The following is a 27,657-nucleotide window of genomic DNA, read 5'->3' as shown; positions in this document are numbered from 1 at the left end:
ACAACACCACTTCCAGCTTTTTCTGCTTCTGTGGTGCTGAGGAATCGAACCCAGGGCCTCATGCATGCGAGGCAAGCACTCTACCACTAGGCCACCTTCTCAGCCCTCACCCCTAGGTCTTAGCCCCAGGTTCCTTCCTGAGGAGCACGTAGTTTTCCTCCATAGTTTTCACCCATGATCCAAGGGGTGGGTATGGTGAATGTGAGGCACCCCAGGGCCACTACTACAATGGTTCATGGTTAAGCCCTTCTGTGCAACCACTTCAGCTGCCTTTTTGTACCAAAAGCTGTTTCCCATACCTTTTCAGGGCATTGGGCACTTCTGCAAAATGGGCAGGTCTGTACTATCACTCCGTTTTAAAAATGGACAATCTGAGATCCTGCGGAGAAAGCTCCTTGGCCAGGATCAAACAACACGAAGAGAACCCAGATATCCTTTCCACGGCTACCTCAGTCCACGTAACAAGGGAGAAGCCAGCCCCCGGACAGGACCAGAAAAGGGTCAAGTTGGATGAGGGGCTTACATCTTTCCCAGCCGGCGTGGGAAAGGAGTAGACAGGACTGAGCTCTGCAGAGATACAGCTGTGTGGGCGCGCGCCACCTCGGGCCGCGCGCCTCTTCTCCCTCCCCACTTCATTCGTGCTTCTGCGCCTGCGCCATACGACAAATCTGGCGCTGTCCCCTTCAGCACCACGCGGGATCCGCGTCACCCTTCCCCGCGGTGAGCCCCGCACTCCCCCGCCTCGCAGGTCCTCGCACCCCCTGACCGCCCGAACCGACCCCCTTCTTCCTTCCGATGGCATCGTCTGCCCATCCTGGCCTTCCGAAGGAGAGTTGTTGCCATAGTAACTCGTGTGGCGCTTTCTTAAAATAGCCAGATCCCCTCTCACCCTAGCTAAGGGCACAAGGGATGCCTTTGCTCCACTTCCTCCAGCCTTGGGGTCACCCCGTCTAACCTTTTGTCCCTGAAAGGAGGAGAGCAATAACTCAGACAGCAAGGAAATTCTCAAGTCTGACTTATTCCTCCTGATACACCCAAGGTGGGTGGTCAGGGTTAGGTCTCCTGGGTCTGAAACTCAGAACCCAGAAGGGTTCCAGACCGCGTTTCCTTCCCGTGCCTTCCATAGTTGGTCCTTGGATTTAGGGGGCGGGTCCGGTCTAAACCCGTACGGTGCGCTGTGCGCGGCCGCGTGCTCGTGGGGGCGGGAGCGCGTGTGGCATGTAACAGGTCATGTGGCAGTCTCCTAGGGACACGCGTGGGGTCCGGAGCGGGCCACACGTGTGCAGCTGGGCCCAACGTGTGGCTTAGGAGGCAGTGGGCGAGAGCCTGGACAGGACTGGGGTGGGGCATGTGAAGCAACCTGGGGTTCCCAATGCTCTCCCCCTCGTCTGGAGCGGGTCCTAGGTTGGCGGGAGAGCCCAGCCGGGACCTGGCGAAGAGGGGGTTGGCAACCTCTGGGACTCCGGGCCCTGAAAGACGAGGGAGGTGGGGGGGGAGGGAGGGATTAGCGTTGCTTGAGCTGCGCGCTGGGGCGGGAGGGGGAGTGGAGGAGGGACTGAGAGGCGGGCGGGCCTGGAGAGAGCGGGAGCCGCGCTGCCTTCACAGCTGAGCTGGGCCCAGCCTCTCCTTTGCCTCTTCTCCGTTCCAGCTCCGGACGAGCCGCGGTGAGTACTGACGTGGCTCTGAGTGGAGGCTGCACTGGGGTTGAGCAGGGCCCCCATTAAGCTTTAAGAATGCAGGTGGCCCCGCATTGCTACCAGAAGCCCCCATTACCCCTTTATGGTCCCTCCTGGGCTGGACAAGATCTGTCTTACACCTAGCGGGGAGGAAGGGAGGAGAGATGCCCCTCCCTAATCGTGGTGACCCGTTTAGGGAAAGGGAGGGTTTGTGTCCGTGTTTGAGTGTGTGAATGCATTTGTGAATTTGACTCTGTGATTATGTCTGTGTCTGATATACCTGTCTATGTGCATTGGAGGATGAGAACCCATGTGTATATTTGGGTACGTCTTTGTATGTTCCTGCTTGATGAGGTTGTGTGTGTAAAACAAGCATGTGCCTTTCCATTACACACATATTTGTTATGACTGAGTGTATGAGGGTGTGTCTTTGAGCAGTGTGTGTACGTGTGTCTGAGTCTGTGTGTACTAGAGGGTGTTGCCTATGAATCTGTTTAGCTGTGCACCCATATATGTGCGTGTGTGTGTGCCTGTGTGCATGCATTTGTGTGTACTCTTGTGGAGAATGTCTCTTTTCTACTCAGCATATGTGTATTGGGGGTAGGGGCCTCTGTTCAGGCCTCTCTCCTCCTCTCTACCCTGTGCCTCTAAGCTCTTCATTGTCCCCACATAACCCCTGTTCTTCCTCCCCTTCCAGGAGGACTGTTTCCCCTCCCTGAGTGAAGGACCCCCACAAGAGGGACAATAGGTGATCTAGGATTGTCTGATTATGATTGGCTGACACTCTTGATCCAGATGTGGGGAATCAGCCTCCCCCACATCTGAAGTAGATCCAAATTGCTCCAGAGATTCAGCTCACTGAACTTCTGAGCTGGCTTCCCCTCTCCTCTCAGAGCCCCAGGTAGTAGGAGAACCAGGGCTCCCTGAGTGGATGACACTTTTTTCCTCAGATCGCCATAGAAGTCGCTTCCAAGGCTAGGATCAATGATGCCGTATTTCAGGCAGGATTATGTCCTTAGAACTCTTAGAGGCGCAGCTCCCTGGCAATTGACCCCCTGCTTCCCTTCCTTTCTTGCAGGCCTATCCGAAGAGCATGCAGCCCCCTCACTCCCCACCTGGCCTTGCCATCCCTGCCCCTCCAGCCTGACCCCCGGCCCCAGCATGGCCCAGGGTGCCATGCGCTTTTGTTCAGAAGGTGACTGTGCCATCTCCCCACCACGATGTCCCCGTCGCTGGCTCCCCGAAGGCCCAGTACCACAAAGCCCCCCAGCCAGCATGTATGGCAGCACAGGCTCCCTGCTACGACGAGTGGCAGGTCCTGGTCCCCGAGGCCGGGACCTGGGACGTGTGACAGCACCTTGTACACCTCTACGTGCCCCCCCCTCACCCCGCATTGCCCCCTCACCTTGGGCACCCTCTTCACCCACGGGGCAGCCTCCGCCAGGGGCCCGGAGCTCTGTAGTCATCTTTCGCTTTGTGGAGAAGGCCAGTGTGAAGCCACTGAATGGGCTACCTGCTCCTGGAGGTTTGAGTCGGAGCTGGGACCTAGGTGGAGTTTCTCCTCCCAGGCCTACCCCAGCACTCGGGCCTGGCTCCAACCGGAAGTTGCGGCTGGAAGCCTCCACATCAGACCCACTCCCAGCGGGAGGAGGCTCTACCCTTCCTGGCAGCCGGGACCCCTTATGTGGGCCACCAGTCCCATCCCAGGTTGGGGCAGATGGCCTTTACTCCTCTCTCCCCAATGGGCTGGGGGGTCCCCCTGAGCACCTGGCCACATTATTCCGAGGACCTGCTCATGCTGGATTCCTGAACCAGGTATGCAAGTTGCTTTGGGTTCCATTGGGCCTTTGGGCCTCCATGAAGGTGCAAGGCTTACCCTAGTGTCAGACTTGGGTTTCTTTCCTGATCACTCTGAGTCCATTAATATCCCAAATCTCTCTTTCCCTTTGTGTTTGTCTCTGAACCTCCATCTCGACCCCATATGTGCTTTTATTTCTATTTCATATTCTTGTGTCCTTGTATATTTGGCTTTATTTCTGGGTGCCTGTACCTTTCTCTCCCTCCATGGCACAGGGGGATACCTGGTCCTCCCCCCGGGAAGTCTCCTCTCACGCTCAGAGAATTGCTCGAGCCAAATGGGAATTCTTCTATGGCTCCTTGGACCCCCCCAGCTCAGGTAAGGCCTAGGATCTCGGCCAGGCAAAGAGGGCAGGGCCTTCCCCCAGAGCAGCTGAGGGCTGGTAGGGTGGCTTCCTTCAAATCTTGCCTCCATCTTTTCTGAATCCTGAGTCATCCAAAGCCCCTCTAGCCCTCAGTCTTCCCATCTGGACTGCAGAGAAGCTGGGCTGTGCCCTGCAGACAACTGGGTGGTAGAGGAAGGGGAGGGCAGAACATCAAGGGTCCACTTCCTCGGAGTAAAAAAGGAATTGGCTTCCTTCAGACTTCTCAAAGCTATGTGACAAGAACATGGTTTGAAATGAGCTCCATTGGCATCAGAATCAAGCAAAGGTTGTGTCAGGAGTGGTGGCTAGACAGTAAAAGAACTTCCTGCCAGTATGAGCAGTGGGGAGTTCCGCTTGCAAGATCAAGACAGTGGCCCAATATGGATAACCTTCCTGACCTGGATGCCTATGATTATTACAGGTGCTAAGCCCCCAGAGAAGGCCCCCCCATGTCCTCATGGGGTGGGCTCCGGGCAGGGCTCTGGGGTGGCTGTGGGGCGAGCAGCCAAGTACTCCGAAACGGATCTGGATACAGTGCCCCTGAGGTGCTACCGCGAGACTGACATTGATGAGGTGCTGGCTGAGCGAGAGGAGGCTGACTCTGCCATCGAGAGTCAGCCCAGTTCTGAGGGCCCTCCTGGCACTGCCCGTCCACTCGCCCTACGTCCCAGCCCATGCCCTGGCCCTCGTTCCAGCCTGGGCAGTGGCAGTGAGGATGAGGATGAGGCAGGAGGGGAAGAGGATGTGGATGACGAGGTGTTTGAGGCCTCAGAGGGGGCCCGGTAAGTGGGGACCTGGAAAGAAGAATGACTTCTCTTTCCCAGTAGCCCAGGGACAGAGCTGGGAGGGTCAGGAGTTCAGGATCAGGCTGGCTCCTACTGGTAATGTGACAGTATAAGCAGGAGTTTCCAGACAGAGGACAGAGGCCTGGCAGAGCACTGGGAATGTGAGGGCTCAGCAAGATCCTATGAGGTGTGGGGCCAGCAAACCAGAACAAGCAGGGTTCTGAAAGATCAGGGGCCAGAGACTAGAAACCCGTCAGGGGACATGGGAGCATCAGTCCAGATCCTGGGACCCAGCAGGAGACTGGGGATTGTGGGGCTTTCCTTTCTGTCTCACACCCCACTGCAGCTTGGAGCCTCATCTTTTCCTAAGATGTTGCCAGAAATAGAAATGGGATGGCAGAAGGGAAGCGGATCAGGGGAAAGGAGGAGAAAGGGAGATTAGCAGTGAGAAAGGGAGGGGGATTGGGTGCTGGCGATGGGTGGGGCTGGGAGGCAGCAGAGACATTGAATTTCTTGGGCTCTGCACCCAGTGGTTTTTCTTTTTCCTTAGGATGCTTGAGCCATTGTGAAGGGGATGATGACCCCCCTTCATAGATTTAGGGAGAGAGTTCAAAGAAATGCTGTCCAACATCTGGCTCTGGGCCCCTGATCAGATTTTTTTTTCCCTGCCCCTATAGGCCAGGGAGCCAAATGCCTCACCCTCAGCCTCTCAAGTCGCCTGTGCCCTTTCTACCTGGGACCAGCCCCTCAGCTGATGGGCCCGACTCTTTCAGTTGTGTGTTTGAAGCCATCCTGGAGTCGCACCGGGCCAAGGGCACCTCCTACACCAGCCTTGCTTCACTGGAGGCTCTGGCATCACCTGGCCCAACCCAGAGCCCCTTCTTCACCTTTGAGCTGCCTCCCCAACCCCCAGCTCCCCGACCCGACCCACCTGCCCCTGCCCCACTAGCCCCTCTTGAACCAGATTCTGGTACAAGCTCTGCTGCTGATGGTCCTTGGACACAGAGAGGGGAGGAGGAGGAAGCAAAGGCCAAAACCAAGCTGGCCTCAGGGAGGGAACCCCCTAGCCCCTGCCACTCAGAGGACAGCCTCGGGCTGGGGGCAGCACCCCTTGGCAGGTGAGTAATTCCTTTAAGGGACAGATTGCTAGTATGAGGAAGTAGTTTATATTCCTGACCCCTGAGTGGGGGTGATTAACAGATGTCTAGTTTCCTATTTGGAGAATGATTTTCATTGGCCCCTTGCAGGTCCCCCCGTGGGCTCAGGCCCAGTGATTGGAGAAACTATGATTCAGTTTTGAAGGATCCCCAGACAACATCCTCTTTCTCTCCTAGAGGGCTCTTTCTTCCCCAAGTGGAATTCCTCACCCTCATTCAGCTTGGAGGCTTTATACCAAAGATGCAGTCAGTGGTCCCTCCCATCACCTTCCTCCCATTCTTACCTCCCCCTCCCCCCACCACCATTCAGGCATCTCTCATCCTGCTCCAGGAAAGTCCTTTTACAGCCTAACCTTTCTGCCTCCCCCCCCCCCCAGCTACACACTCAGTCACGGAAGCCATGGCAACAGAAGGGGGTGGCCAAGGAGACAGGGTTGCCTAGCAACCAGGAGTTTCCGGCCTCTGTCTCTGGGGTGACAGGTGGCTTTGCAAATAGAGCAGCTGGGGTGGGAAGGGAAGGGGGAAAAGAGAAAGGGGATAGAGGAGGCATACCCTGACCCCTAAACATCTTAACCCCAAGAACCTACTTTTTTGTGGGTAGGCTCAAAGAGAAGCTCCTCTTTCTAAAATGCAAGAGGAGGAGAGACTTGGAAGCAGGAGGGTGCCTCTTCTGCTCTCAAATTTTTGCCTGACCCTTCACTCTTCCTCTGTGGCAGCCCATCCTACCCCACCTATGCCCCTATTCTCAGAAACCGAAGACTTGTGAGGAAGGCCAGAATGAAGATGAGGAATCTATATCTAACAGCAAACTGCAGCCCCTGGGAGTTAGTTAGACTTGAGACAGGACTTCCACAGAGGGTAGTAATGATGGAGTTGGCTGGTGAAAAGAAAGCTATCCCTAGAGAAAAGAATATGTGCCCTTTCCTCCAGGTCCTGGTGGCTCACGCCTGTAATCCTGGCTACTCAGGAGGCTGAGATCTAAGGGTTGCAAATCAAAGCCAGACCAGGCAGGAAAGTCCACAAGATTCGTATGTCCAATTAATCACCAGAAAAACAGAAGTGGCGCACACTGTGGCTTAAAGTAGTAGAACTAGCCTTGAGCAAAAGAGGTCAGGGACAGCATCCAGGTCCTGAGTTCAAGCCCCATGACTGACAAAAAAATAAATAAATGACTGACAGAGAGAGGGGGGGGATGAATATGCCCTTTCCATGTCCCTATCCCCTCTCTGTCTTCTGGGTTTGGAGGCAGAGGGATGGTGTGGATAACTCTGGAGGGCTCTGCTCAACCCTGAGCTGGTGTTCTACCCTGACAGTGAACCACCCCTGAGCCAGCTGGTGTCCGACTCAGACTCAGAGCTGGACAGCACTGAACGTCTGGCCCTGGGAAGCACAGATACCTTGTCCAATGGGCAGAAAGCAGATCTGGAAGCTGCTCAGCGCCTAGCCAAGAGGCTGTACCGACTAGACGGCTTCAGGAAGGCCGATGTGGCACGACACTTGGGCAAGAAGTAAAGCCACTGGGCTGGGGCTGAGATGGGGGCAAGGGCATGCATCCTGGGGGCAGTGCCTCTCCACCTCCATCTAATACTCCTAGAGTCACTAGGGAGACCCCAGCTGGCACCTTGATACTTCCCCTTGAGACACTACCTGTCTTTCTGCCCTGCCCACAGCAATGACTTCAGCAAACTGGTAGCTGGAGAGTACCTCAAGTTCTTCATCTTCACAGGCATGACTTTGGACCAAGCTCTTAGGTGGGTGTTGAATACTGGGAGGGCAGTCCCCATTTATCCAGGCTTGGTGTGCAAGGAGCCCCTGTCCCTCCTCTAAGTTGTCCTGACACCCCCTTTCTCAAGTTGGCTGGGCATGGCAGAAAGCCAGGGCTACCTTGGATGGGGCTGACATCCTGTCTTCTCCCTCCCCAGGGTGTTTCTGAAGGAACTTGCCTTAATGGGTGAGACCCAGGAACGGGAGAGGGTGCTGGCCCACTTCTCCCAGCGATACTTCCAGTGCAATCCTGAAGCCCTGTCCTCCGAAGGTGCGCTGTCCCAGAAATCCACTGAGGCAGATGGGCTGGGCACTATTCGTGTGCTTGGAACACATGTGTATGCAGGAGGGAATGAATACACGTCTACAGGCGTGTGAACATGCATGTGCCCAGACAGTGCCCAGGGGGCTGCATGTAGGTGGACCTATCACCTGTGTAGCAAAGGCTAGTGCTTGGGTGGCAGGAGTGTTTGCTGATAGTCATTCATGTGTGAAGGACAGTGCATGGCATCAGTGGGCATTTGCTCTGGTCTGCACGTAAGGGTGTGAGGTCACCTGGCTGGTGATTAGCAATTAGAGGCAAGTACAGGTAGGGGCCAAGCCCTGTCAGGGAGGCAGAAATGGGGAGAGGTTCTTGCTGAGGATCTTCTAGAAGAGGAAGGATGAGGAGGGTTCACTAACAGGATTCAGGTCTTCTCTTAGCTAAGTGGATCTAAGAGGGTCTTGAAAAGGGGCTGGTGATGAAGAGGGATGTTGGGAAAGAAGGCTGTGGGAAGAGTCACTGGTGGCCAAGGTTAACCAAGCCTTTTTCCTCTAGACGGCGCCCACACGCTGACCTGTGCCCTCATGCTACTCAACACAGATCTCCATGGCCATGTGAGTAGGGACCGCGGGCAGATGGGAGCCAGAAAACAGGCCCCTATACAGGCCCTGGGAGGGCCCCCTCAAGCTCACAGGCCACTGTTTCCTTCCTTAGAACATTGGGAAGCGCATGACCTGCGGGGACTTCATTGGGAACCTGGAGGGCCTCAACGATGGCGGCGACTTCCCCAGGGAGCTGCTCAAGGTGTCGGGGGTGGGGGCTGGGGGTAGATGTCATTGGAGGGGAAGGGCTGTGGGGCTGGTCTGCAGCAGAGTTGCAGAACAGGAGGGAGGGGAGGACCGGAGCAGGCAGGCCTGGCTCGGCTCTGGCTCCCGTGACTCAGCCTTGGGACCGCCCCCTCGCCCAGCCCCCCACCAGGCTTTCTCGGACATGCGCACACGCACACGCACACGTGTGCAGTCCGCTCGCGGCTGCGCGACGGGGGAGGGGAAACCAGCTCTGGGAAACGCGTGAGCAGGTGGCCCAGGACTCTGCATTTGATGCTTAGGGTTCCTTCTTCCAGTGGCTACTGAGCACCACGGCGGGGAGGGGGTCGGGTCAGAAGGAACAGACACACATCTACCCCATTGTGTGTGGCTGCCAAGACCTTGAGGGACCCAGAGATAGAGGGATCCAAGAGGGGCAAAGGCTTTTCCAAGGTCTCCTAGCAAGAGCGCAAAACTAGGCTGAATAACTGTTTCTAGTTCCTTGGGGAGCAGGCTCTTGCACCCAAGTACCAGCACTTGAGTTAGGGAAGGGAACTTTGGATGAGGGTAGGAGAAGGGGGTGTCCTTGTCCTGGGGTTCACTCCTCTCCCCCCCCCATGGGGTGACTTTTTAATCCAGGGAGGCCTGGGCTCACTTGAAGAAGCTCCCATCTTTACATACATGTGATTGCACAGGATGTGTCCTAGGGTGACTGATCTTGAGGTTCCTGGGCTTATAAATTTGGGGATGCATCTGAATGGGGGCATCCACTGGGAGGTGAGGTGTCTGTGAGTTTGAGGTATATTTGTGTGTTGTGTATGTGTGGCGGGATACCTGAATTAAGGAATACGTGTGACTTGGGATGTTTGTGCTTTGTGCTATACATAGCTATACACACATACACACATATGATATATATCATATTTAGAAAGATATATATCATATTCCATATATTATATATAATGACATCTGTCTGTGATGTGGTGGTGTATGGTAAATTTGGAGGCGTATATCTTGATTTGACGTGCCTATAAGTTGGGGGTAAATGTGAATTGATGCTCTTGGCTAGCTAAGTACGACTCTGAACTGGGGCGCTCAAGTAAGTGCGAGGCGGGATTCATACCTGGGCTTTGGGGTATCTGCGGGTGAGTTGATGAAGCGAGGGCTGTCCTACCCTCCTCTCCGTTTACCCTCAGCCCCCAGACAAACCGAGCCTAGAGGGAGCTCCACGCTCTCCTGGCAGCCGGCTTTCGCCGCCCATGCTCCGCGCTCCTGGGGAGCCAAGCGCTCCCCCCACCCCAGCCCCCACGCATGCGCCCCCGCTGGCCTCCGGGCCCCTCCTAGCGGCAGCGCCGAGGGCCCCCTGGCGCTTGGGCGCCTCCATTTTGCGCGGTCCCCGCCCCCAGCCCTCGCCCTCCCCTCCCAGTCAGCGCCCCCTCTCCCTTGCCGAGCGCTGGAGCCGCGCGCTCCTTGCGTCGGTGGGAGCCGGCCGCGCTCGGCCGGGCGCTCGCGCCGGCTGGCTGTCGGGGAGCTGTCCGCCGGCCGTCCGGGCGGCCCGGGGGCCGGGGGCGGGCGGGGGGACATGGCCGGGGGTCTCGGCGCGCCGGCCGGGCCAGCATGATCGGAGTCAACAGCATCCACAGCAGCGCCGGGCGGCTGCGCTCGCGCTCGCTGTGCTCCGTGCGCTACGGGCGCACCCACCGCGGTGCCGAGACCCTGTGCTACGGATGGCCGCAGCGCTCGCGCAGCCTCAAGCCCGTGCTCTACACCGACCTGGTGGTCAGCCGCCTGCAGAGCCGCAAGAAGAAAAAGGCGGTGAGGGCGTGGGAGCCGCGGCCCACGCCGGGCTTGGGGCGACCGATGGGGAGGCTAAGAAAGGTGCCAGGGGCGGCCGGAGCAGAGAAGAGCTTTGATGGGGACAAATGTGCGCGTGTGTGTGTGTGTGTGTGTGTGTGTGTGTGTGTGTGTTGGGGGGGGGGGCTCCAACAGAGACAGAGCTGTGGGCAGACAGAGGTAGGCATAGACTTTGCAAGGAGGGCCAAGGTGGGCCTCACCAACCTTGGGAATGAGGAGGGTTTTGTAGGTGGGAGTTGGGACATGGTTCTATCTGAGGGGGCTCTGGACCTTCAAAGGAAGGAAGGTGTGCTGTAGGCAAAGGGGGCCTTGAGACTGGGCAAGGGATGAACTGGAAGGCTGGAGGGTTGCAGGTTGGATCTTGGGAGCCACTTCAATGTCCTGTCCAGAGAGTTGGGGAGTGGGGTCCAGGGGCTGATTGGCATTGAGTTTGGGCCAGGTGTGTGCTGGTTATCGCTTGCCAGCTTGTGCCCATCCTGTTCTGGGTGGAGGCTGTGGGATGCAGGGTATGAAGGCGTGGAAATGTCTGACTAGCTTAGGGCTAGGTATAGCTGTGGACGGTGTGGTGTGTTGGGGAGTAAAGGGGGGGCTGCGTCCCATCCTGGGGAAGGCACCGACGTCACCACTGCACCCAGCTCACACGCAGGCTGTGTCATAAGGCACACACAGCAAAACACGGCACATGCTGGGGACACACCCACTCACAGACAGGCTGGCAGAGGCGCCCCCACAGTTGGAGTCCTTGGCGTGGACCCATATTCCCGGCCACTCCCAAGAAGAGAATCCTTTTAATTGCTCCTGGAGGTCATTCTATCCTCTACCACCCCACAGCCCCCAAATGTCTCCCCTGTAAAGGGGAAGTGACTGGTTGAGGAGCCCACACTTTGGGATGGGAAGGGACTGGAAGGGAAAACAACTGCTTCAGACTAATGTTTGCTCAGCAGCAACGTGAAGTGTTCCTGTGGGCAGGGAGCTGGGGCCCTGGTATTTGGCTTGATGCTGCTGCTGGGTTGGTGGAAGGCTTATCCTGGGGTTGAGATCTATTGAGAGTGTGTTCTCTTTGCCAAGGAAGGAGTGAAGAGGGTAAATCCTTTATGGGGGAGGGGGGAGGAAGGGGAGGCAAAGGTCTGTTTCCTGTGGAAACAGCACATGGCTGGGGGAAGGAGTTTCCTGGGCTGCTCGTTCCCAATCCCCTAGAGTTGTGCTTCTCTCACCAGGCTCCAAGCAGGAGAGCCCCTTAATAACAACAAAGATAATAATAGCAACTGCCAGCTACTATGCATCAGCCGTATGCAGGGCTCCCTGTGCAGGGTTCCCTGTGCTAACCACTTGCCCCCACATGTTGCTATGTTTGTTCTTCCCCATGGCTACCTGCCCAGTCATGCAGCTACTATTATGGCTGTGGTGGGGCTGGAGTCTTCATACTGCATATTCTAGAGCCTGTGTTTGTTGTCATTATACCCTGCTGACCCCTCCTCCTTCATTTTGTCTCCTCTTCCAAGTAGGTAGAGGGCTCTGAGCCCTGACATTGCGGGGACTTACTGCATCTTTCCCCAGTACTGACCCACAACCCTGTGATTTGTTCCTCCCCAGGCCTTATACAGCTCCATCAAGAATGAGAAGCTGCAGTGGGCCATGTGAGTCCTGGGGCCACGAGGTGGGGTTAGGGTTGGGCCATGAGGAAGGGATTACCTGGGGAGGCCAGGAGTCCAGGGCTATGGGTACAGGGGAGAGATCATGTGTGAGAGAGAGGCCTTAAGAGGTCATGAGGCTGCTTCACTTCCTTTTTTGGAGATGCTTGTCTAGACTTGGGGGTCTGGCTTGTCTCTGGCTGGGTTGTTATTCTAAGCTGGATTGGAACAAAAGAGGGGTACTGAGCCATAGAAGGAGGTCCCCTGGCAGCCTGAGGAAAAGCAGATGTTTCTGGAAGTATAGCCCTACGCAGTAGCATGGGAGACTCCTTCTCAAGTCTGAGGGAGTCCAGATATCAGAGAACAAGGAGCTATGTCCCTTTTGGGTAGAACCAGAGACTCCGTCTTGGAAGAGCCCAGCCTGAGGCAGGAAGTCTAGTTTTGGCCTTGGGCCCCTAGTCTGACAGTTGAGCCCTCCCTTAAACATCAGTAAATGGCTTGTATTTGCTCTTTCTACTGTGTCAGGTCACTGCTGAGTTTAGTTGGTAGTGCTCAGGATTAGGGTAGAGGGGAGGCTTTCAGGAGACTGAGACAGACAAACCTTAATGGAGGGGAAGCATTTGGGGGGAGGAAATAAGTTGGTATTTGTGAGACAAAGAAATGGATAAAGTGAGTGTGGAATGGGGAAATGGAGGCAGGCCTTGCAGGAATGGCTTATAGTGGTATTGGGGAGATGTGACGTTGGCAGAGCAGTGGAAGCTACTGCAGGTTCTCTGCCAAGGAAGTGACCAGACAGAATCTCACGTTTTTCTTATCTGACAGAGCTTGTTGACCAGGATGTTGGGGAGCAGGGGGTGGGGTGGGGTGGGGGTGCGTGAGGAAGCTGTTTCTTCCTTTTGTCACCATTTAGCCAACCATCTATGAGCAAAGTCTAGTGCTAGGTGTGGTTAAGACATAACTGAGTCAGACGTGTGGGTCCTAGTGAAGGATGTGAGAGTCAGTGTGAGAAGTGGAGAGAATGGGAAATGTTCCATATGAGGAGAAGGCCCAGCTGTGGCCCTTTCCTGGGAGCAATAATCAGCCTTAAGGACTACTACCTTGACATGGCAGAGCACTCCTTAGCAAATCCCAAGCCCTGGGGGGGGGGAGCAGAAATCAGGGCCCATGGGCTTTGTGGCTCCATGGCCAGCCACCTGAGGTAATCACACCTGCAGAGACGAGGAGGAGCTGAGGCGCTCTCTATCTGAGTTGGCTGACCCCAACCCCAAGGTCATCAAGAGGGTCAGTGGGGGCAGTGGCAGCGGCTCCAGCCCTTTCCTGGACCTGACCCCCGAGCCTGGGGCCGCCGTCTACAAGCACGGAACCCTGGTGCGAAAGGTGCACGCAGACCCTGACTGCAGGAAGAGTATGTGGCCGGGTGTGAGGGTGGGGTGGGGGTGGAGGGGTGTGGGCCTGCCCTAGGCCTCCATGACCTGCTTTACTTCCTGCAGCGCCTCGGGGCAAGAGGGGCTGGAAGAGCTTCCACGGGATTCTCAAGGGCATGATCCTCTACCTCCAGAAGGTGCGAGGGGGGGGGCAGACTTAGGGATTGGGGTCTTTATTGGCTTGGGAGAGGGAAACTGGTGTCCAGGATCGGACCAGGCTGGGGCTGGGGCAAGACAAGATTGGCACCCCTGCAGGAGGAGTACCAGCCTGGGAAGGCTCTTTCTGAGGTGGAGCTGAAGAATGCCATCAGCATCCACCACGCCCTGGCCACCCGTGCCAGCGACTACAGCAAGAGACCACATGTCTTCTACCTGCGCACAGCTGACTGGCGGGTCTTCCTCTTCCAGGCTCCGTAAGTGCCAGACCATGCACCCCAACTCCCACCTTCCTCCATGGCCTCCTTCCTTCTCTCGCCATGTGCTAAGCATGGACTGGGCATTCCTGGACAGGAGCCCTAGGCCCAGGATCCTAGGCGCTGTGCTGTCTCTCTAGGAGCCTGGAGCAGATGCAGTCCTGGATCACTCGCATTAATGTGGTGGCCGCCATGTTCTCTGCGCCTCCCTTCCCAGCTGCTGTTAGTTCCCAAAAGAAGTTCAGCCGCCCTCTGCTACCCAGCGCCGCCACCCGCCTCTCCCAGGTAGCCACAGCCCCCCTGGGTCACAGTGACGGTGGGTTAGAGTGGGGCAGGCCCAGGCCGCTGTACTCTAGGCTGTGTATTGTTAGGTACCTGTCTAGTACATCCCTATACTGGCCAGCCGAGGCTGAAATCTGGCCCCAGAGCGGCGTGCCAAGCTGGAAAACCCTGACATGGTGCTTTGCTTGTTCAAAGGGGCACCTTGTCAAAATCTGCACGAAGAGCTGAGTGTTGGTAGCTTATGCCTGTAATCCTAGCTACTTAGGAGGCTGAGATCTGAGGATCATGCTTTGAAGGCAGCTTGGGCAGAAAAGTCTGAGAGATTCTGTCTTCAACTGACTAGGAAAATGCTGGATTGGAAGCATGGTGCAAGTGGGAGAGCACTAGTCTTGAGTGAAAAAGCTGAGTAAGAGTGCAAGGCCTTGAGTTTAAGCCTTTATACCAGCACAAAACAAACTGCAGATACTACAGACTGTGCAGACTAGTGACACTGATCAGGCTCCTCTGGCTGCTAGGAGGAGCAGGTTCGGACCCATGAGGCCAAGTTGAAGGCCATGGCAAATGAGTTGCGTGAGCACAGAGCCACCCTGCTGGGGAAGAAGGCCCGAGGCAAGGAGGCTGACGAACAGCGGCAGAAGGAGGCCTACCTGGAGTTTGAGGTAAGGACATTCTCCCTGCCTGGCACCTTGGTGTCCCCCAGAAGGCCCAGCCCTAGGAACGTGACCAGCTGGGTGACCTTGGGTAGGTTTTTTGAGCTTTAGGTTTGTCTTCTGGGGAACGAAGCTAAGATTCCACACCTATTAGGTAAGGAGTGGCATGCATGTCAAATGTTCCATGCCCCTAGGTCCTGAGAGCCTGTCTAGAGCCTATCTGTGAGGTGGGGGGGGGGAGCGAGGGAGGAGAGCAGGCTCTTATGGCCTTTGGCCTTTTTCTCAGAAATCCCGCTATGGCACCTACGCGGCGCTGCTCCGGGTCAAACTGAAGGCAGCCAGTGAAGAGCTGGATGCCATAGAGGCAGCCCTGGCCCAGGCTGGAAGCACGGAGGATGGACTCCCCCTGCCTCACTCCAGTCCCTCTCTGCGGCCCAACCTACCTAGCCAGCCCCGGGTCTCTCGGTCCAGCTCAGAGGCCCGATCAGGCAGCGCGAGGAGAAAACCCTGAGCAGGGAGTGGAGCTCAGGTGGCGGTGCCCGCTGTGGCACCTGCATGATGACACGGCCCTGCCTGGCTCGGGCCACCCACAAGGGCCTTCTGGCCCAGGGCCCGACCGCGCCGGACGCGGTGTCCGGGGCAGGGCAGGGCTGGCCAAGGGCCGCAGGAGCCTAGGCTAAGGGCCTCTCCGAGACCCCCTTTTTGTGATAATGTTTTGCACTTTTTGGTACAGGGTGGGTGGGGGTGGGAGGGGCCAGGGCCCCTGAACTTTTGATGTGGTCTTTCTTTCTTTTTCTTTCTTTTCTTTCTTTCTTTTTTTTTTTTGTGGGGGAGGCCTGATGACATTTCTGCTTTTTGCTGAGACCACCCACCCTGACACCAGCAACCCCTCTGTTCTGGTGCCTGCCAGGAATGGGGGCTGAGCTGGTTTCCCTCCTTCTCCCCAAGGGCTCCCCCTTCTGTTTCCAGAAGTGGAGAAAGGGCGTCCGTGTGGAGACCCCATCCACAGGCTTGAGCGGCACAGCCTGCTTGCCTCCCTCCATGGGCCCTGCCCTTTGTACAGCCTCCACCCTCATTAAAACTGCTCTGAATTGCCAGCTGGGCCTCCTTCTGTACTCTCAGCTTGGGGCCAGCACCGGAAGCTGCTTCCAGAGACACGAGTCCTATCAGAGGAGTCATACTAAAAAATGGCTGCCAGCAGTTGGGAAAAGAGTCCTCCACTTCCCATGAAATCCTTTATTCACCTCAGCTGAGGTGTAGACATGAGCTGTTAAATAAGATTGGGACTAAATGAAGATGCTGTACAGAGGGGTCCGGGAAGAGGGGTGGAGGGTGGGCAGCAGTTCAGTGCACCTGAGGCTGGGGGTGCCCATGAGAAAGCCCTCCTGGGGGCTCAGGGGGGGGACCCAGCTTCTCCGCCTCGTCCTCCTTCACTGACTGGCTCTCATAGGCACTGTCTTCCTTCACTTCTGCTAGGGCGACACAGGGGAAAAGAGCTGGAGAGTGAAGGCCCCAGGCCTCCCATCCCAGGCCCAAATCCACCTTCCAGGTCTTCCCCTTTACCTGTTGTACTGGGCAGCTTGTCTTGGGACTCAGGACCTGTCAGCAGTTTCACTCCCTCATCTAGACCCATATCAGACAGGGCATCCAGCAGACCTGCTAGGTCCCCACCAGCCAGCTGAAAAGGAAGAGGCAGGAGGTCTGAGTGAAGCTTAGAGTGTAGGGTTGGGAACCCTGGAGCCAAGAACACAGGAAAGGCAGGGAAGGTAGCTGGGGGCTTGGTAAGGTACAGGCCAGCCCCACCTTATAACTGCGCAGGAGGCTGCCACTGGGTGAGGCCGTCTTCCGGTATGTGTCCACCACACTGCGAAGCCCCAGCCGCTCTGCCAGCTCTGCCCAGCTGCCCTGGGCTTCTGGCCCATCTAGTAGCTGCTCCAGGTTCTGCAGAGTTGCATCCCCGAGTGACAGCTCTGACTCTGAGGGGACACAGACATGTCAGTTCTTTGAGGTGAGCGGAAACACAGATACCAGGAAGCTGCTTTTCTCCCTGGTAACCTGACAGACAAGACAGACGGTCATGGGCAACAAATGGAAACTAAGGGTGGAGAAAAGGGAGCCTCTACCTTCTGAAGCGGGGTGAGGAAGCATCTAGGATTTAGAAATACCTCACCTTTTGGGCTGGGTGGGGCCAGCGGGGGCTCCATGGTGTTCTGAGCAGCATTTAGTAGCAAAGTCTTCACCTGGGGGGCGGGGGAGACAGCTTTGACTACCTCCTCATCCTTAAGCCCACAGTGTGTTCCCCAATCTCAAGCCCAGGAGGTGCCTGGTGCCCTAGTGCAGCTACTGCCAGGCTGGCCTCCTTACCTTGGTGCTGTGAGTGAGATCAAGAGGCGTGTGACCCCGGAAGCTGTTTTGGGTGTCACTCTCAGGCCCTTCAGAGTCTGAGTCACTCCCAGAGGTAGGGGGTGAGGGAATTGGGCACAGGGGCTCCTCGTTCTCAGCGTGGATGTCAGCACCTAGGAGATAGACAGTCACTAAGAAGGGACAGTGGGGGACCATATGAAGGGCTGCGAGGTAGGGGAACCGGGTGACACACTTTTCATCCCTTGGCCTCTGAGGGTAACTGACCAGCCTTTAGAAGGAGGCGTGTGAGGGTTGGGGATCCCAGTCCAGCTGCCAGGTGGAGGGGTGTGTTTCCAGCAAAAGTCCGGGCGTTCACGTTGGCATGAAGCTGTGGAATGCCAAGAGAGTGGGTAACCCCCCAGCATGGTCCAAGGATCCAGCCCTACACACACTCCTCTTCCCTCTAGGTCCCCCCTAGCCCCAAGCCACCCCTTCGATAATCTTCATTCTCACCTTGGTGACCAGATAGGTGACCAACCCCAGCTCCTCCATCTCTGTTGCTAGATGCAGGGCTGTCCGCCCCCCCTGCCTCTCTGCAGCCTCTACTTCAGCCCCATTATCCACCAGCAGATCCAGGCACTCAGGGCTTCTGGCCCGAACTGCCAGGTGTATTGGGTACAGTCCTACGGGAAACAGTGTATCCAGTCTGCAGCTGTGACACCAAAGTAGCCCCTGAGCAGCCTGACTAGTCAACCTTGATGCTGCTTGTCTACTCACCAGATGCCCTCCCTGCTCCCCACCTCTGGCCCAGAAGAGATAGAGAACTTACCTTCAAAATCAGGCATGTGCAACATTTTGGGGACAGTAGGAGCCCCGCTGCACAGCAGTGCACGTAACAGGTCTGGGGCCCCGGCACCTGCCCGCAGTGCCAGGTGCACCGCCGAGTCTCCGTGCCGATCCAGCAGTGCTGGGTCCGCACCCACCTGCAACAGGAAGCTCACCACCTTTGTCTGCCCAGTGATCACTGCCAGATGCAGGGGCGTCTGGGGAAGAAGATAGGCTGAGCCAGGCTCACACAGCTTAGGATACCTCCCAGCCCATCTCCCCTCACAGCAGCTGCCCCTCACCTGGTGCAGGTGGTTGGTGATGTTGACCATGCCCAGGTGCTGGGCATGGTAGATGACATGGACTATCTGCTCAAAGACGTTGGTCTGCCCATGGATGATGGCCAGGTGCAGTGGCCTGGAGGGTGGGAAGTGAGATTCTAGCCTACTAAGTCCAGGCACTCGGCATCCTCGGCCCTCAGAATCCCACTGTCTCATAGGCTCCTGCACTGGAGCCTGTTGAACCTGGATCATCACTGTACTTGAACTTAATCTTTCCTGCACCTTCTTTGGGGTAGTTACTATTGTTCTGCCCTCTGTCACGGTTTGGAGAGATTAGGTACCATGAACAGAACTAGAACACAGCAAGGTCTGACTTTAAGACCTGGTTTATTCAACTCTAGGGTCCGGCTCTTTGCTGGTCCCTCCCCTGCCCCAACTCCCTGCCTCTGGACTCCAGCCTCCCTTCCACTCCCCCACTCCCCATTCGTGCCGCTTACGTGTCTCCGTTCTCATCCTGCGCCGCCAGGAGGTGGCGCTGTCCTGCCAGCAGCGCGCGCGCATCGGCGGTGATGCCGTAGTCCAGCAGGGCGCGGGCGCTGCGCTGCGTCAGGCCAAACAGGCGCGCGTTGTACTCGCGGGCTGGGGACGACACACAGTGTGGGTGCCCTATAGGCCCTGGCCCCGTGTCTCCCCCGCACTCGGGAGTCCATACCTTGCTGCAGCGCGTCGGGAGCCTCAGGTTCCCCTTGCGGGGTGCCGGGCTCGGCCGCTTCCTCACCAGCATCCCCGCTGGGCGCCCCCACCGCCATCTGCGCCCCGCCCCCGCCGCCCGGGTAGCACCCCATTGGGGCTGCGCCGGACTGGTAGGGGCTGTAGGCCAAGGAGGAGGGGAAAAAGCCAAGGCTGCCACCTGTGGGTACAGACCAGGCTGTAGGGAGCAAGGCATTAGCCAGGACTCTCCCAGATTTCTCCTCTCCCACACTTCTCTTCCCATCTCGGGGTCACCAGAACCCCCTCACCTCCTCCGGCTCCTCCATAACCTCCAGCCGAGCCCCCAGAGCCTCCGCCCATGTGGGAACCACCGCCGAAGGGCTGGGAGAAGGTGGGCAAGACCTTTCTCCGCTTCCGCTGCACCTCCTCCTTGTCTGGGTGAAGAGGGAATTAAACCCATCACCCACGGATCATGCCTGAATTCCTTTTCCCTCCAAATCCTCAAATCAGCTCCCAGGAAGCACCTCCTGGGCGCCTCCAGTCCCTCCTTGCCCCCTCCAACCCATCGGCGGTCCTCAAGTCCCTTCCAGCTCCACCTTCCACCAGAGGGTAATAGGTGAATTGCTTGGAGTCTGAGACATCTCCCCCACGCTTGCGTTTCAGTTGCAGGAACACGGTTACAGGCCGATCAATCTTCATCTTGTGGTAGGGAGGTGTGCGGAACACAATGGCATACTGGGGGGTGGAGAGAGACACAGTGTCAGTAAGGCCTTTGCCTTACTGTCTCACCTCAGTTCCACCCCTGGTCCCCAAATACCTGTTTATGAACATCTGTGGGAGAGAAGTCCCCAAAGGCCTGCCATCCATTCTCATCATCCTCATAGAACCGAACTTCTATGTCATCTGCAGGGAAAAGTGAAGCGTAGCCACTGGCTCCTGGTAGGATCTCCAGGTCCACTGGCCCCGGAGCTTACCTTGACCCTCAATCTTACACGTCTCTGTCCGTACTGCCCAGTCTGGGCTCTAGCCTCACCTTTCTGCACCTTGTCACAAAGCAGGTAAACTTCATCTCCACCCCGTACAGAGCCTGCTGTCTTGTCCATTCGGGAAATCTTCAAGTTTGAAGCCCCTGGAGATTCTGGGGGGAGTGGTGGGGTGAGAAATGAGTTAGCTGACATGATACAGTGCCAGGGATATACTGATGGAGCCGGGACTTTGGGGCCATTCATTCTTTTAGTAACCTCAGGAATTACTTATATTGTTTACCAAAGGCAGAAGCCACACTCAGATCTGTTCAAGACCACTCAGCTCACACATGGAAAGGTCAGATTCAAACCCAGATCGATGTGACTATATAGCTTGAAGGTGCCCCACATTCTTTCCCTCCTCCTCATCCCTGGCACCCTGGCCAGTCAGGATACTCACTGCTGTCATGGATGGGCTGGGAGATAACGGGCTTCAGGGGCAGGGAGAAGGAGCCATCGCTGGCCCGAAGAAAAGCAGAGAAGCGCAGACGCACAATACTCAGATCCATGACTTTCTTTAGCTCTTTGGCCTCCTGTTCTAGTTCCCGCCTCTCAGCCTCTGGGTAGTGAACACATGTGTGACCCCCATAGGCTCCCCCTCTTCCATTGCTCTTACCATGAGCACCACTCATTTTGCCTGCCCCTATACCTGTAAGGCCCTGGGGCCTGGAGCGGAGTCGTTGCCTTTGAAGTTTTTGTATCATAATCTCCATCATGTTCTTCTTGGTCACATGCAGGACACCCAGGTTATTAAATCTGGGGAGGAGAAGGAGTCAGGGACATTGGCCCGTGATGTTTTTGTCTTCTGAGGCAGCAACCCCACTGGCAGGCTCAACCTAACCCCTGTTCTACAAGGAAGCTGTTGTAGTTTATACTTGGGCCCTTAGGTTTGGGGACAAGACTATTCTCTCCCTTTTATCAGATGCTAAGTACGCAGGTGGTCTGGGCCTAAGACTTGGCAGTTAATGCGGGCTATCAGTGGGGGCCAGGGTTAGATGATACCTACTGGGCAGTCATGTCCTTAGGCCCCACAGACACGGCGCAGACCCCTAGATCCGAGCATTGTTTGCCCACCAGGCTGTGGGCATGAGCGCGAGGTGGGTCACTGTGTGTTACCAGGTCCACTTCAATCTTGGCTAGTCCCTCGTAGTTACAGATCTGAGAGGCGCAGCGATCTATCAGGCACATCCCTGGACATACTGTCCCTTAGCCTACCCTCCAGCACTGTCCCTGCTCACCTTGACGGTGGGATAGGTCTTCCGGCCCTTTTCACTGGAGGCCCCAGGAAGGCCTCCGTGGGAGGGGCCTTCACATCCATATCGAAATCGGAAGCCTCGCTGAAGATTAGATGGCACAGTGACATTGCGATCAGGAGAGACCACCCTAAGCAGACAGTCCTGGCCAGCAGCGATGACAGTGGCCAGTACTCTTTGCCTTAGAATCCCCTCCCTGCCACACATGCACTACGATCGGCAGCATACACGCATCAGATCCACAAACACCACCTTAGACCCAGCTATAACTATCCTACACGTTCCTAAAGCCATTCCCATACCATCCTTTTGCTCACTTACCTGTTTAGGCTGTTCCACAATCACTAGGTAGGGGACATCAGCTGGGGACAAAAAGGGTCTTCCTGAGTCAGGCTCCGAGCTCACTTCCCAGAGAAGGAAGGCGGGTGCAAGCTTACTTCCCTCTTCCAAGGGGAGGTCAGTGGACTTACCTGCCTCTGGGGCTGGATCCTTGGCCTCCACAATGGAAGGACTGAATTTGAAATCATATTCGGGGATGCCACCCAGAGCCTGGTTTGGAGACAGGGAGGAGGTGGCAGCTGATTCTGAGCACTCCGGAGCCCTTCACCTCCCAGTGCCAAGTCCTCAGTAGTCACTCCTCCTCAGGCCCACTGGAAAGCTCCCTTCAGAATCAGTTTGCAGACAGACAGACCCACAGGCAGGCTGATAAACATACAGGAACAAGTAAGCAGAGGAGGCTCCAGTAGACAAGCAGACAGACACAGGGGGCACGGGCCACCTTCAGGGCTAGTGCAAGTGACTCACTGGGTTGTAGCAACTGTCCATGACTCTGGGCTAGACCCGGTTCTCTGCTGTCCTCTGCCCCTAGTTCGCCTTCCCAGAGTTACATGCGCCAGCCTAAAGTGAAGGGGAGTGGTGAGAGGAGCGAGAACAGGTCAGGATAGGGGTGTGAAGGAGGGGGGGGTCCCGGATTTTGGGGAGGGTCCGATCTCTTCCCGCTGCCCGTCTGGGTGTGGCGAGTAAGATCCGGTGGAGGCCGAGATCCGGAGCTGGGCTGGGCCGGGGAAGGGGCAGAAAGTTAGAGCAGCTTAGGAAAGTCCCGAAAATACCAGGGGGAGGCGGGGCCAGGGGGGCGGGCCTGGAAATGACGCCTTGGCCCCGCCCCGGAGCAGGAGGGGCGGGAGACGCCCGCCGGCTTGTGGCCTCTGGCTGAGGCTCTGCGGGCCGAGAAGCTTTGAGAATGTGGGAAGCCCCGGGGAGGGAGGGGGAAGGGGTTGAGCCCCCTCCTCCCCCCAGGCAGGTGCTGCGGACACGAGGGTCTTTTACTGTAAGCCAGGTCCCCACTCGTCCCCCTCTCTCCCAACCCACCTAGGAGCAACCTTGGGATTTTCTGCCAGGAGGGAGGCCCCGGCTGATTCACCCGGGGGCTTTTAGGGGGGCATTCCTGCCGCCGGGCAGCCTCCTTTTCGAATGGTCTGTAGGCGGGGGGCCCTTCCCAGCGGGCCCCTGGGGTTCTGGGCCGCGGGAAGGGGGTCGGAATCTCCGTGGGGATAGATAGGCTCTTCTTTCCCTCCCGGAACATCTTAGCTGCCCACCTTCGCACGCTGCACCTGCCCGGTCTGCCTCGGCGCCGCGCTGACCTCTGCGCGCCCCAGTCCCACAGCCGGGTGTAACTCGTGTGTCTGTGTGCGTCCATCACCAGTGTGTTTCGGCTCTGGTGCCCGCATGGTATGTGTGCATGGTGTCCACCTGCGTGTGTGCAATGTCCCTGAGCTGCTCGGTGCGGGCACCTGCCAGAGCACACCGGCTGGGTGAGGACAGGTAAGCATTTCTTGGAGTTCGTGCGTGGAAGGTGTGTGTGTCCAGGCACTGGTGTGCAGATGCGCACGCCCGTCTGCCCATGTGTGGTGCGCGTCCGGCCGCGGGCCCGCGGCGCCCTCGCCAGCGCCAGAGCGGGTGTATGTCTGAACGACGTGTACTAACATGTCTGCTTCGTGTGCGCTTTCTGTGCGTCAGCGGCTCTCCGGCCCCAGGGGTCAGTCACCTCAAGCCCCTTCCTTCTCCCTGCTCCGTCTCTTGGCCACCCGGCGGTCTGGACCCGGCCACTCACCGTGGCGGCGGCTCTGGTTCCGGCTCCTCTCCCGACCCGACCCTCGAATGTCTTGCCACTCTCGCCAACCGGGAAAGCCCCTTGTTGGCCCCCAGGAGGGGGGAATTCCCGTGACGTTTCTGTCCGTCACGCCCCGTGTTCCTCTTCATTGGCTGAAAGTTTAACTCCAGGACGCCAATAGCCAATCAGAAGAGACGCAGGCACGCCCCCTCAGAGGAGAAAGGTTCACGGAGGGCGGAAGCTGGTAGGAAGTTCTACCCAGTGCGGGCCCAGGGCGGCTGGGCCCGGGCGGCCGGACCGGTGGGAGGTGGGCCGCAGACCCAGTGCCTCTCCCAGCGGAGAATCCGGACTCCGGTCTCTTCATCCCATCCTGGCTTGCCCTAGACGGCTGGGAGCGCCCGCTGCCATTCGGCTTTCGCATGGTCTACCACTTGGCTGCCTCTGAAGCCGGGGAACCCCAAGGGGAAGACAGCGGGCCCCAAAAGGGCCCCCTGCTGGGAAGAGTTAAGGGAAGAGGAAGGAAGTTGATCTTGCGGTCAGTCCCAGGTCGCCACCTGGCGGCCTCTCTGGAGCCACAAAGAAACGCTGTACAGACCCCTAGGATTTCCCTTCTTGCTTTGGCACTGGGTCTGTTAGTCTCAAAGCTTCAGGAAAAGACGGCTGGTTCTAAAACTTAACTGTAAGCGGAAGGTTCAGAGTGCACCAAGTTTTCAGACTGACCTGGGTTCAGGAGCTCTGGGTTGAGAAAGAGTAGGAAAGTGTTTACCTGGGAGACTTACTCATCCATCCGAGACAGCTGGAGTATTAGAATATTAGAATTTTGGGGCTGGGATGCTGGCTCAGTGGTAGAGTGCTTGCCTTACATGGGTTCGATTCCTCAGCACCACATAAGCAAAAAGCAAAAAAGCCGGAAGTGGCGCTGTGGCTCAAGTGGTAGAGTGCTAGCCTTGAGCTGAAGAGCTGAGGGACAGCGCCCGGGCCCAGATTTCAGGCTCCATGACCGGACCCAAAAAAAGAAAAAAAAATAGAATATTAGAATTTTAAAGGTATCTGGCTGGGGGCGTGGTTCAAGTGGTGGAGTGCCTGACTAGCAAACAGGAGTCTGAGTTCTCTTTCTCTTTGTGTTTTTTTTTTTTTCTCTTTGTCGGTTGTGGAGTCTGAACTCTGGGCCTGGGCACTGTCCCTCAGCTCTTCAGCTCAAGGCTTGAGCCACAGCACCACTTCCAGGAGTCTGAATTCAAACATCAGTACCTGGGGGAAGTGGGGCAATGTCCAAAGTCTAAATAGCTCAAACTTCTACCACTCAAACAGTGTAGAAATAGAAATTTGCCTTTTGGCTGGGGACGTAGCTCAGTGGAGAGTGTGTGCTTTGCATGTTTGAGGCCATTCGTTTCTTCCAGAGAACCCAAAATCCGAAAATGAAAATAGCACCTGAATTGCCTCATATTTCCACCTTCCTCTTGAGCATGCTTTTTAGTGGCAACAAGGTCAGGAGAGAAACTCACCAGCCTTTGATAGGTGTCTGGACCTCTCTGGCTGTTAGTTTTCCTTCTTTTTTCTCAGTCATGGGGCTTGAACTCTGGGGCCTGGGTGCTGTCCCTGAGCCTCCTTGTGCTCAAGGTTAGTGCTCTACCACTTGAGCCACAGTGCCACTTCTGGCTTTTTCTTTTTCTTTTTTTTGGGTCCGGTCATGGGGCCTGAACTCTGGGCCTGAACGCTGTCCCTCAGCTCTTCAGCTCAAGGCTAGCACTCTACCACTTGAGCCACAGCGCCACTTCTGGCTTTTTTCTTTTTTCTTATGTGGTGCTGAGGAATCGAACCCAGGGCCTCGAGCATGCAAGGGAAGTGCTCTACCACTGAGTCACCTTCCCAGCCCACTTCTGGCTTTTTCTAAGTAGTTTATTGGAGATGAGTCTCACGGACTTTTCTGCCTGGCTGACTTCGAACCCAGATCCTCAGATCTCAGACTCCTAAGTAGCTAGGATTACAGGCATGTACCACTAGTGTCTAGCTTAAGAAATCTTTTTATTAGGGGCTGGGAAGGTGGCTCAGTGATAGAGTGCTTACCTTGAATGCACGAGGCCCTGGGTTTGATTCCTCAGCACCACATAAGCAGAAAAAGCAGGAAGTAGGGGCTGGGAAGGTGGCTCAGTGGTAGAGCGCTTGCCTTGCATGCCTGAGGCCCTGGGTTCCATTCCTCAGCACCACATAAGCAAAAAGAAAAAAGCCAGAAGTGGCGCTATGGCTCAAGTGGTAGAGAAATAGCCTTGAGCTGAAGAGCTGAGGGACAGCGCCCAGGCCCAGAGTTCAGGCCCCATGACCGGACCCCCCCAAAAAAAAATCAGGAAGTGGCGCTGTGGCTCAAGTGGTAGAGCGCTAGCCTTGAGCTGATGAGCTGAGGGACAGCACCCAGGCCCAGAGTTCAGGACTCACGACCCAGAAAAAAAAAATCTCTTAGGAGGTGGGAAGGTGATTCAGTGGTAGATTGCTTGCCTCGCATGCATGAGGCCCTGGGTTTGGTTCCTTAGTACCACAGAAAAGTCCAGAAGTGGCACTGTGGTTCAAGTGGTAGAATGCTAGCCTTGTGCAAAAGCAGCAGGGACAGCTCCTAGGCCCTGAGTTCAAGCCACAGGACTGGCAAAAGAAAAAAAAAAAACTGCCTCTTTAGAGACATCTTCCCTGACTACTATCCCTGAAAGTCTTTGCTACTCTATCCTCTTACCTATTTTTTCCAGTAGTACTTATTACCAACGTACATACAACTACTTGGTTTTTGTCAACAAGCCATTTGTTTTCCCAAAGTAGGCCCTTCCTATTTATTGGTGCATGTGAATAGAGTGAATTTCTGGTCCATCTACTGTGGGCCGATACCATTACAGGGCCAGTTATACAAACAGAGATGGTCCTTAGATTGAAAATCAGCGAAGAACGATATAGAACTTTCTTAAATCCAGTTAGATAAGGCTATAGCAACTGTCAGCCAACAATTTAGAGTAGCTCAAAGCTCCAGGCTAACATGCATCATCAGAAGCCATGCAGGCGCTTCTTGTACTTTTCTCTCCACTTTATATATTTGAAATTTTCTTTAATAAAAAACTTTCTGGGGCTGGGAAGGTGGCTCAGTGGTAGAGCACTTGCCTTGCATGCATGAGGCCCTGGGTTCGATTCCTCAGCACCACATAAGCAAAAAGAAAAGTCGGGAGTGGCGCTGTGGCTCAAGTGGTAGAGCGCTAGCCTTGAGCTGAAGAGCTGAGGGACAGCGCCCAGGCCCAGAGTTCAAGCCCCATGACCAGACCACCCCCCAAAAAAAGGCAATTTAGCTGGGTGCCAGTGGCTCATACCTATAATCCTAGTTATTAAGGAGGCTGAGATCTGAGGATCATGGTTCAAAGCCAGCGTGGGCAAGAAAGTCTGTGAGACTCATCTTCAATTAACTACCAGAAAACCGGAAGTGGCACTGTGGCTCAAAGTGGTAGAGCGCTAGACTTGAGCTGAAGAGCTCAGGGACAGCACCCAGAACCAGAGTACAAGCCCCATGACTGTTAAACAAATAAACAAATAGGCAATTTGACTTGAAAGAAGTGAGGGAGTGAATCATGAGTCACATTTGGAGGAAGAGCATTCCCGGTGGAAGGATGAGCAGCGCGGAGGTCACAGGTGAGTGTGCTTAGCATATCTGGGGAACAGCACAAAGGTTAAGTAGGTGGAATAAAGAAAGAACTTGTGGCTGGGGGATATAGCTCAAAATAAGAGCATTTGCTTAGCATGAGCAAGGCACTGGGTTTGATTCCTAGCACTGAAAAACAAAACCCAAAAGCAAGAGCTCTGGACTTTACACTGAAGAACATAGTGACTGGAGAGCTTTGGGCAGGGGAGTAAAAATGGCATGATGGCTTTAAAAGGCTGGAGGAGGAGGCCAGTAGTCCCATCCATCATGCCTTTCACTTGAGTGATAGTGTGGAAAGATGTTGAGGCAGTCACACTCTAGGTAGATGTATAGATAGAAGCACCAGGACTTTGAGGATTGGGTGGAGGATGTGAGAGAAGAGTAGTTTTGGGCTTAAGACCTTGCAAAAATGGAATTGTCCTTCAGTGAAATGGAAGAGATTTGTAGAGGGTAATCAAGAAATTTCACTTTAAATTGGTAATATGTGACATGTCTATAAGTTATGTTGGTGGAAAT

At 55.9% G+C, this 27,657-nt stretch overlaps 3 protein-coding genes across 4 annotated transcripts in view; 1 reads left to right on the top strand and 2 right to left on the bottom strand.

Moving 5' to 3' along the window:
- Fbxl15 (F-box and leucine-rich repeat protein 15) overlaps positions 1-1,770 on the bottom strand; it is a 5,807-nt gene extending 4,037 nt beyond the window's left edge. Inside the window, exons 1-2 of the mRNA XM_013017593.1 lie at positions 1,677-1,770; positions 1,279-1,469 (exon numbers count right to left, since the gene is read on the bottom strand). Of these exons, the coding sequence (XP_012873047.1) occupies positions 1,279-1,469; positions 1,677-1,770 (285 nt within the window). The remainder of the gene's footprint in view (positions 1-1,278; positions 1,470-1,676) is intronic.
- Psd (pleckstrin and Sec7 domain containing) lies at positions 648-16,021 on the top strand. Its single transcript, XM_013017787.1, has 18 exons — positions 648-720; positions 1,606-1,664; positions 2,755-3,491; positions 3,750-3,852; positions 4,320-4,680; positions 5,361-5,801; positions 7,154-7,348; positions 7,511-7,591; positions 7,763-7,875; positions 8,422-8,480; positions 8,581-8,670; positions 12,120-12,163; positions 13,372-13,562; positions 13,648-13,718; positions 13,837-13,994; positions 14,135-14,279; positions 14,792-14,935; positions 15,213-16,021. Exons 3-18 carry the CDS (start codon positions 2,838-2,840, stop codon positions 15,435-15,437), a joined length of 3,075 nt encoding a protein of 1,024 aa, XP_012873241.1. The 5' UTR covers positions 648-720; positions 1,606-1,664; positions 2,755-2,837; the 3' UTR covers positions 15,438-16,021.
- Positions 16,022-16,125: 104 nt separating this feature from the next.
- Nfkb2 (nuclear factor of kappa light polypeptide gene enhancer in B-cells 2 (p49/p100)) lies at positions 16,126-23,549 on the bottom strand. 2 transcript variants are annotated; one of them, XM_013017788.1, is made up of 23 exons: positions 23,475-23,549; positions 22,169-22,261; positions 21,835-21,913; positions 21,686-21,726; positions 21,350-21,448; positions 21,118-21,269; positions 20,761-20,867; positions 20,512-20,670; positions 20,120-20,224; positions 19,904-19,989; positions 19,683-19,821; positions 19,395-19,520; positions 19,088-19,285; positions 18,873-19,014; positions 18,397-18,511; positions 18,099-18,312; positions 17,783-17,952; positions 17,555-17,657; positions 17,291-17,442; positions 17,097-17,166; positions 16,730-16,902; positions 16,490-16,604; positions 16,126-16,398 (listed from the first exon to the last, which is right to left on the bottom strand). In XM_013017788.1, exons 2-23 carry the CDS (start codon positions 22,187-22,189, stop codon positions 16,271-16,273), a joined length of 2,694 nt encoding a protein of 897 aa, XP_012873242.1. In that variant the 5' UTR covers positions 22,190-22,261; positions 23,475-23,549; the 3' UTR covers positions 16,126-16,270. The 2 variants fall into 2 exon arrangements, with proteins under 2 accessions (XP_012873242.1, XP_012873243.1); XM_013017789.1 differs by lacking the exon at positions 23,475-23,549 and having other exon boundaries at positions 22,169-22,421.
- Positions 23,550-27,657: the final 4,108 nt, after the last annotated feature.

This window comes from Dipodomys ordii, unplaced genomic scaffold (genome assembly GCF_000151885.1).
Source record: "Dipodomys ordii isolate 6190 unplaced genomic scaffold, Dord_2.0 Scaffold36, whole genome shotgun sequence".
Classification (NCBI taxonomy): Eukaryota; Metazoa; Chordata; class Mammalia; order Rodentia; family Heteromyidae; genus Dipodomys; species Dipodomys ordii.
This window is presented reverse-complemented; position numbering and strand designations above follow the sequence as displayed.

Excerpts from the sequence above, each read along its gene's own strand:
- Psd (XM_013017787.1), top strand. The coding sequence starts at position 2,838 with ATGGCCCAGGGTGCCATGCGCTTTTGTTCAGAAGGTGACTGTGCCATC. Across the intron at positions 7,876-8,421 it reads TGAAGCCCTGTCCTCCGAAG|ACGGCGCCCACACGCTGACC; the intron begins GTGCGCTGTCCC and ends TTTTTCCTCTAG. Across the intron at positions 8,481-8,580 it reads ACACAGATCTCCATGGCCAT|AACATTGGGAAGCGCATGAC; the intron begins GTGAGTAGGGAC and ends TTCCTTCCTTAG.
- Nfkb2 (XM_013017788.1), bottom strand. The coding sequence starts at position 22,189 with ATGGACAGTTGCTACAACCCA. Across the intron at positions 21,727-21,834 it reads GGATCCAGCCCCAGAGGCAG|CTGATGTCCCCTACCTAGTG; the intron begins GTAAGTCCACTG and ends TTTTGTCCCCAG. Across the intron at positions 17,443-17,554 it reads ACGCCTCCTTCTAAAGGCTG|GTGCTGACATCCACGCTGAG; the intron begins GTCAGTTACCCT and ends TCTATCTCCTAG.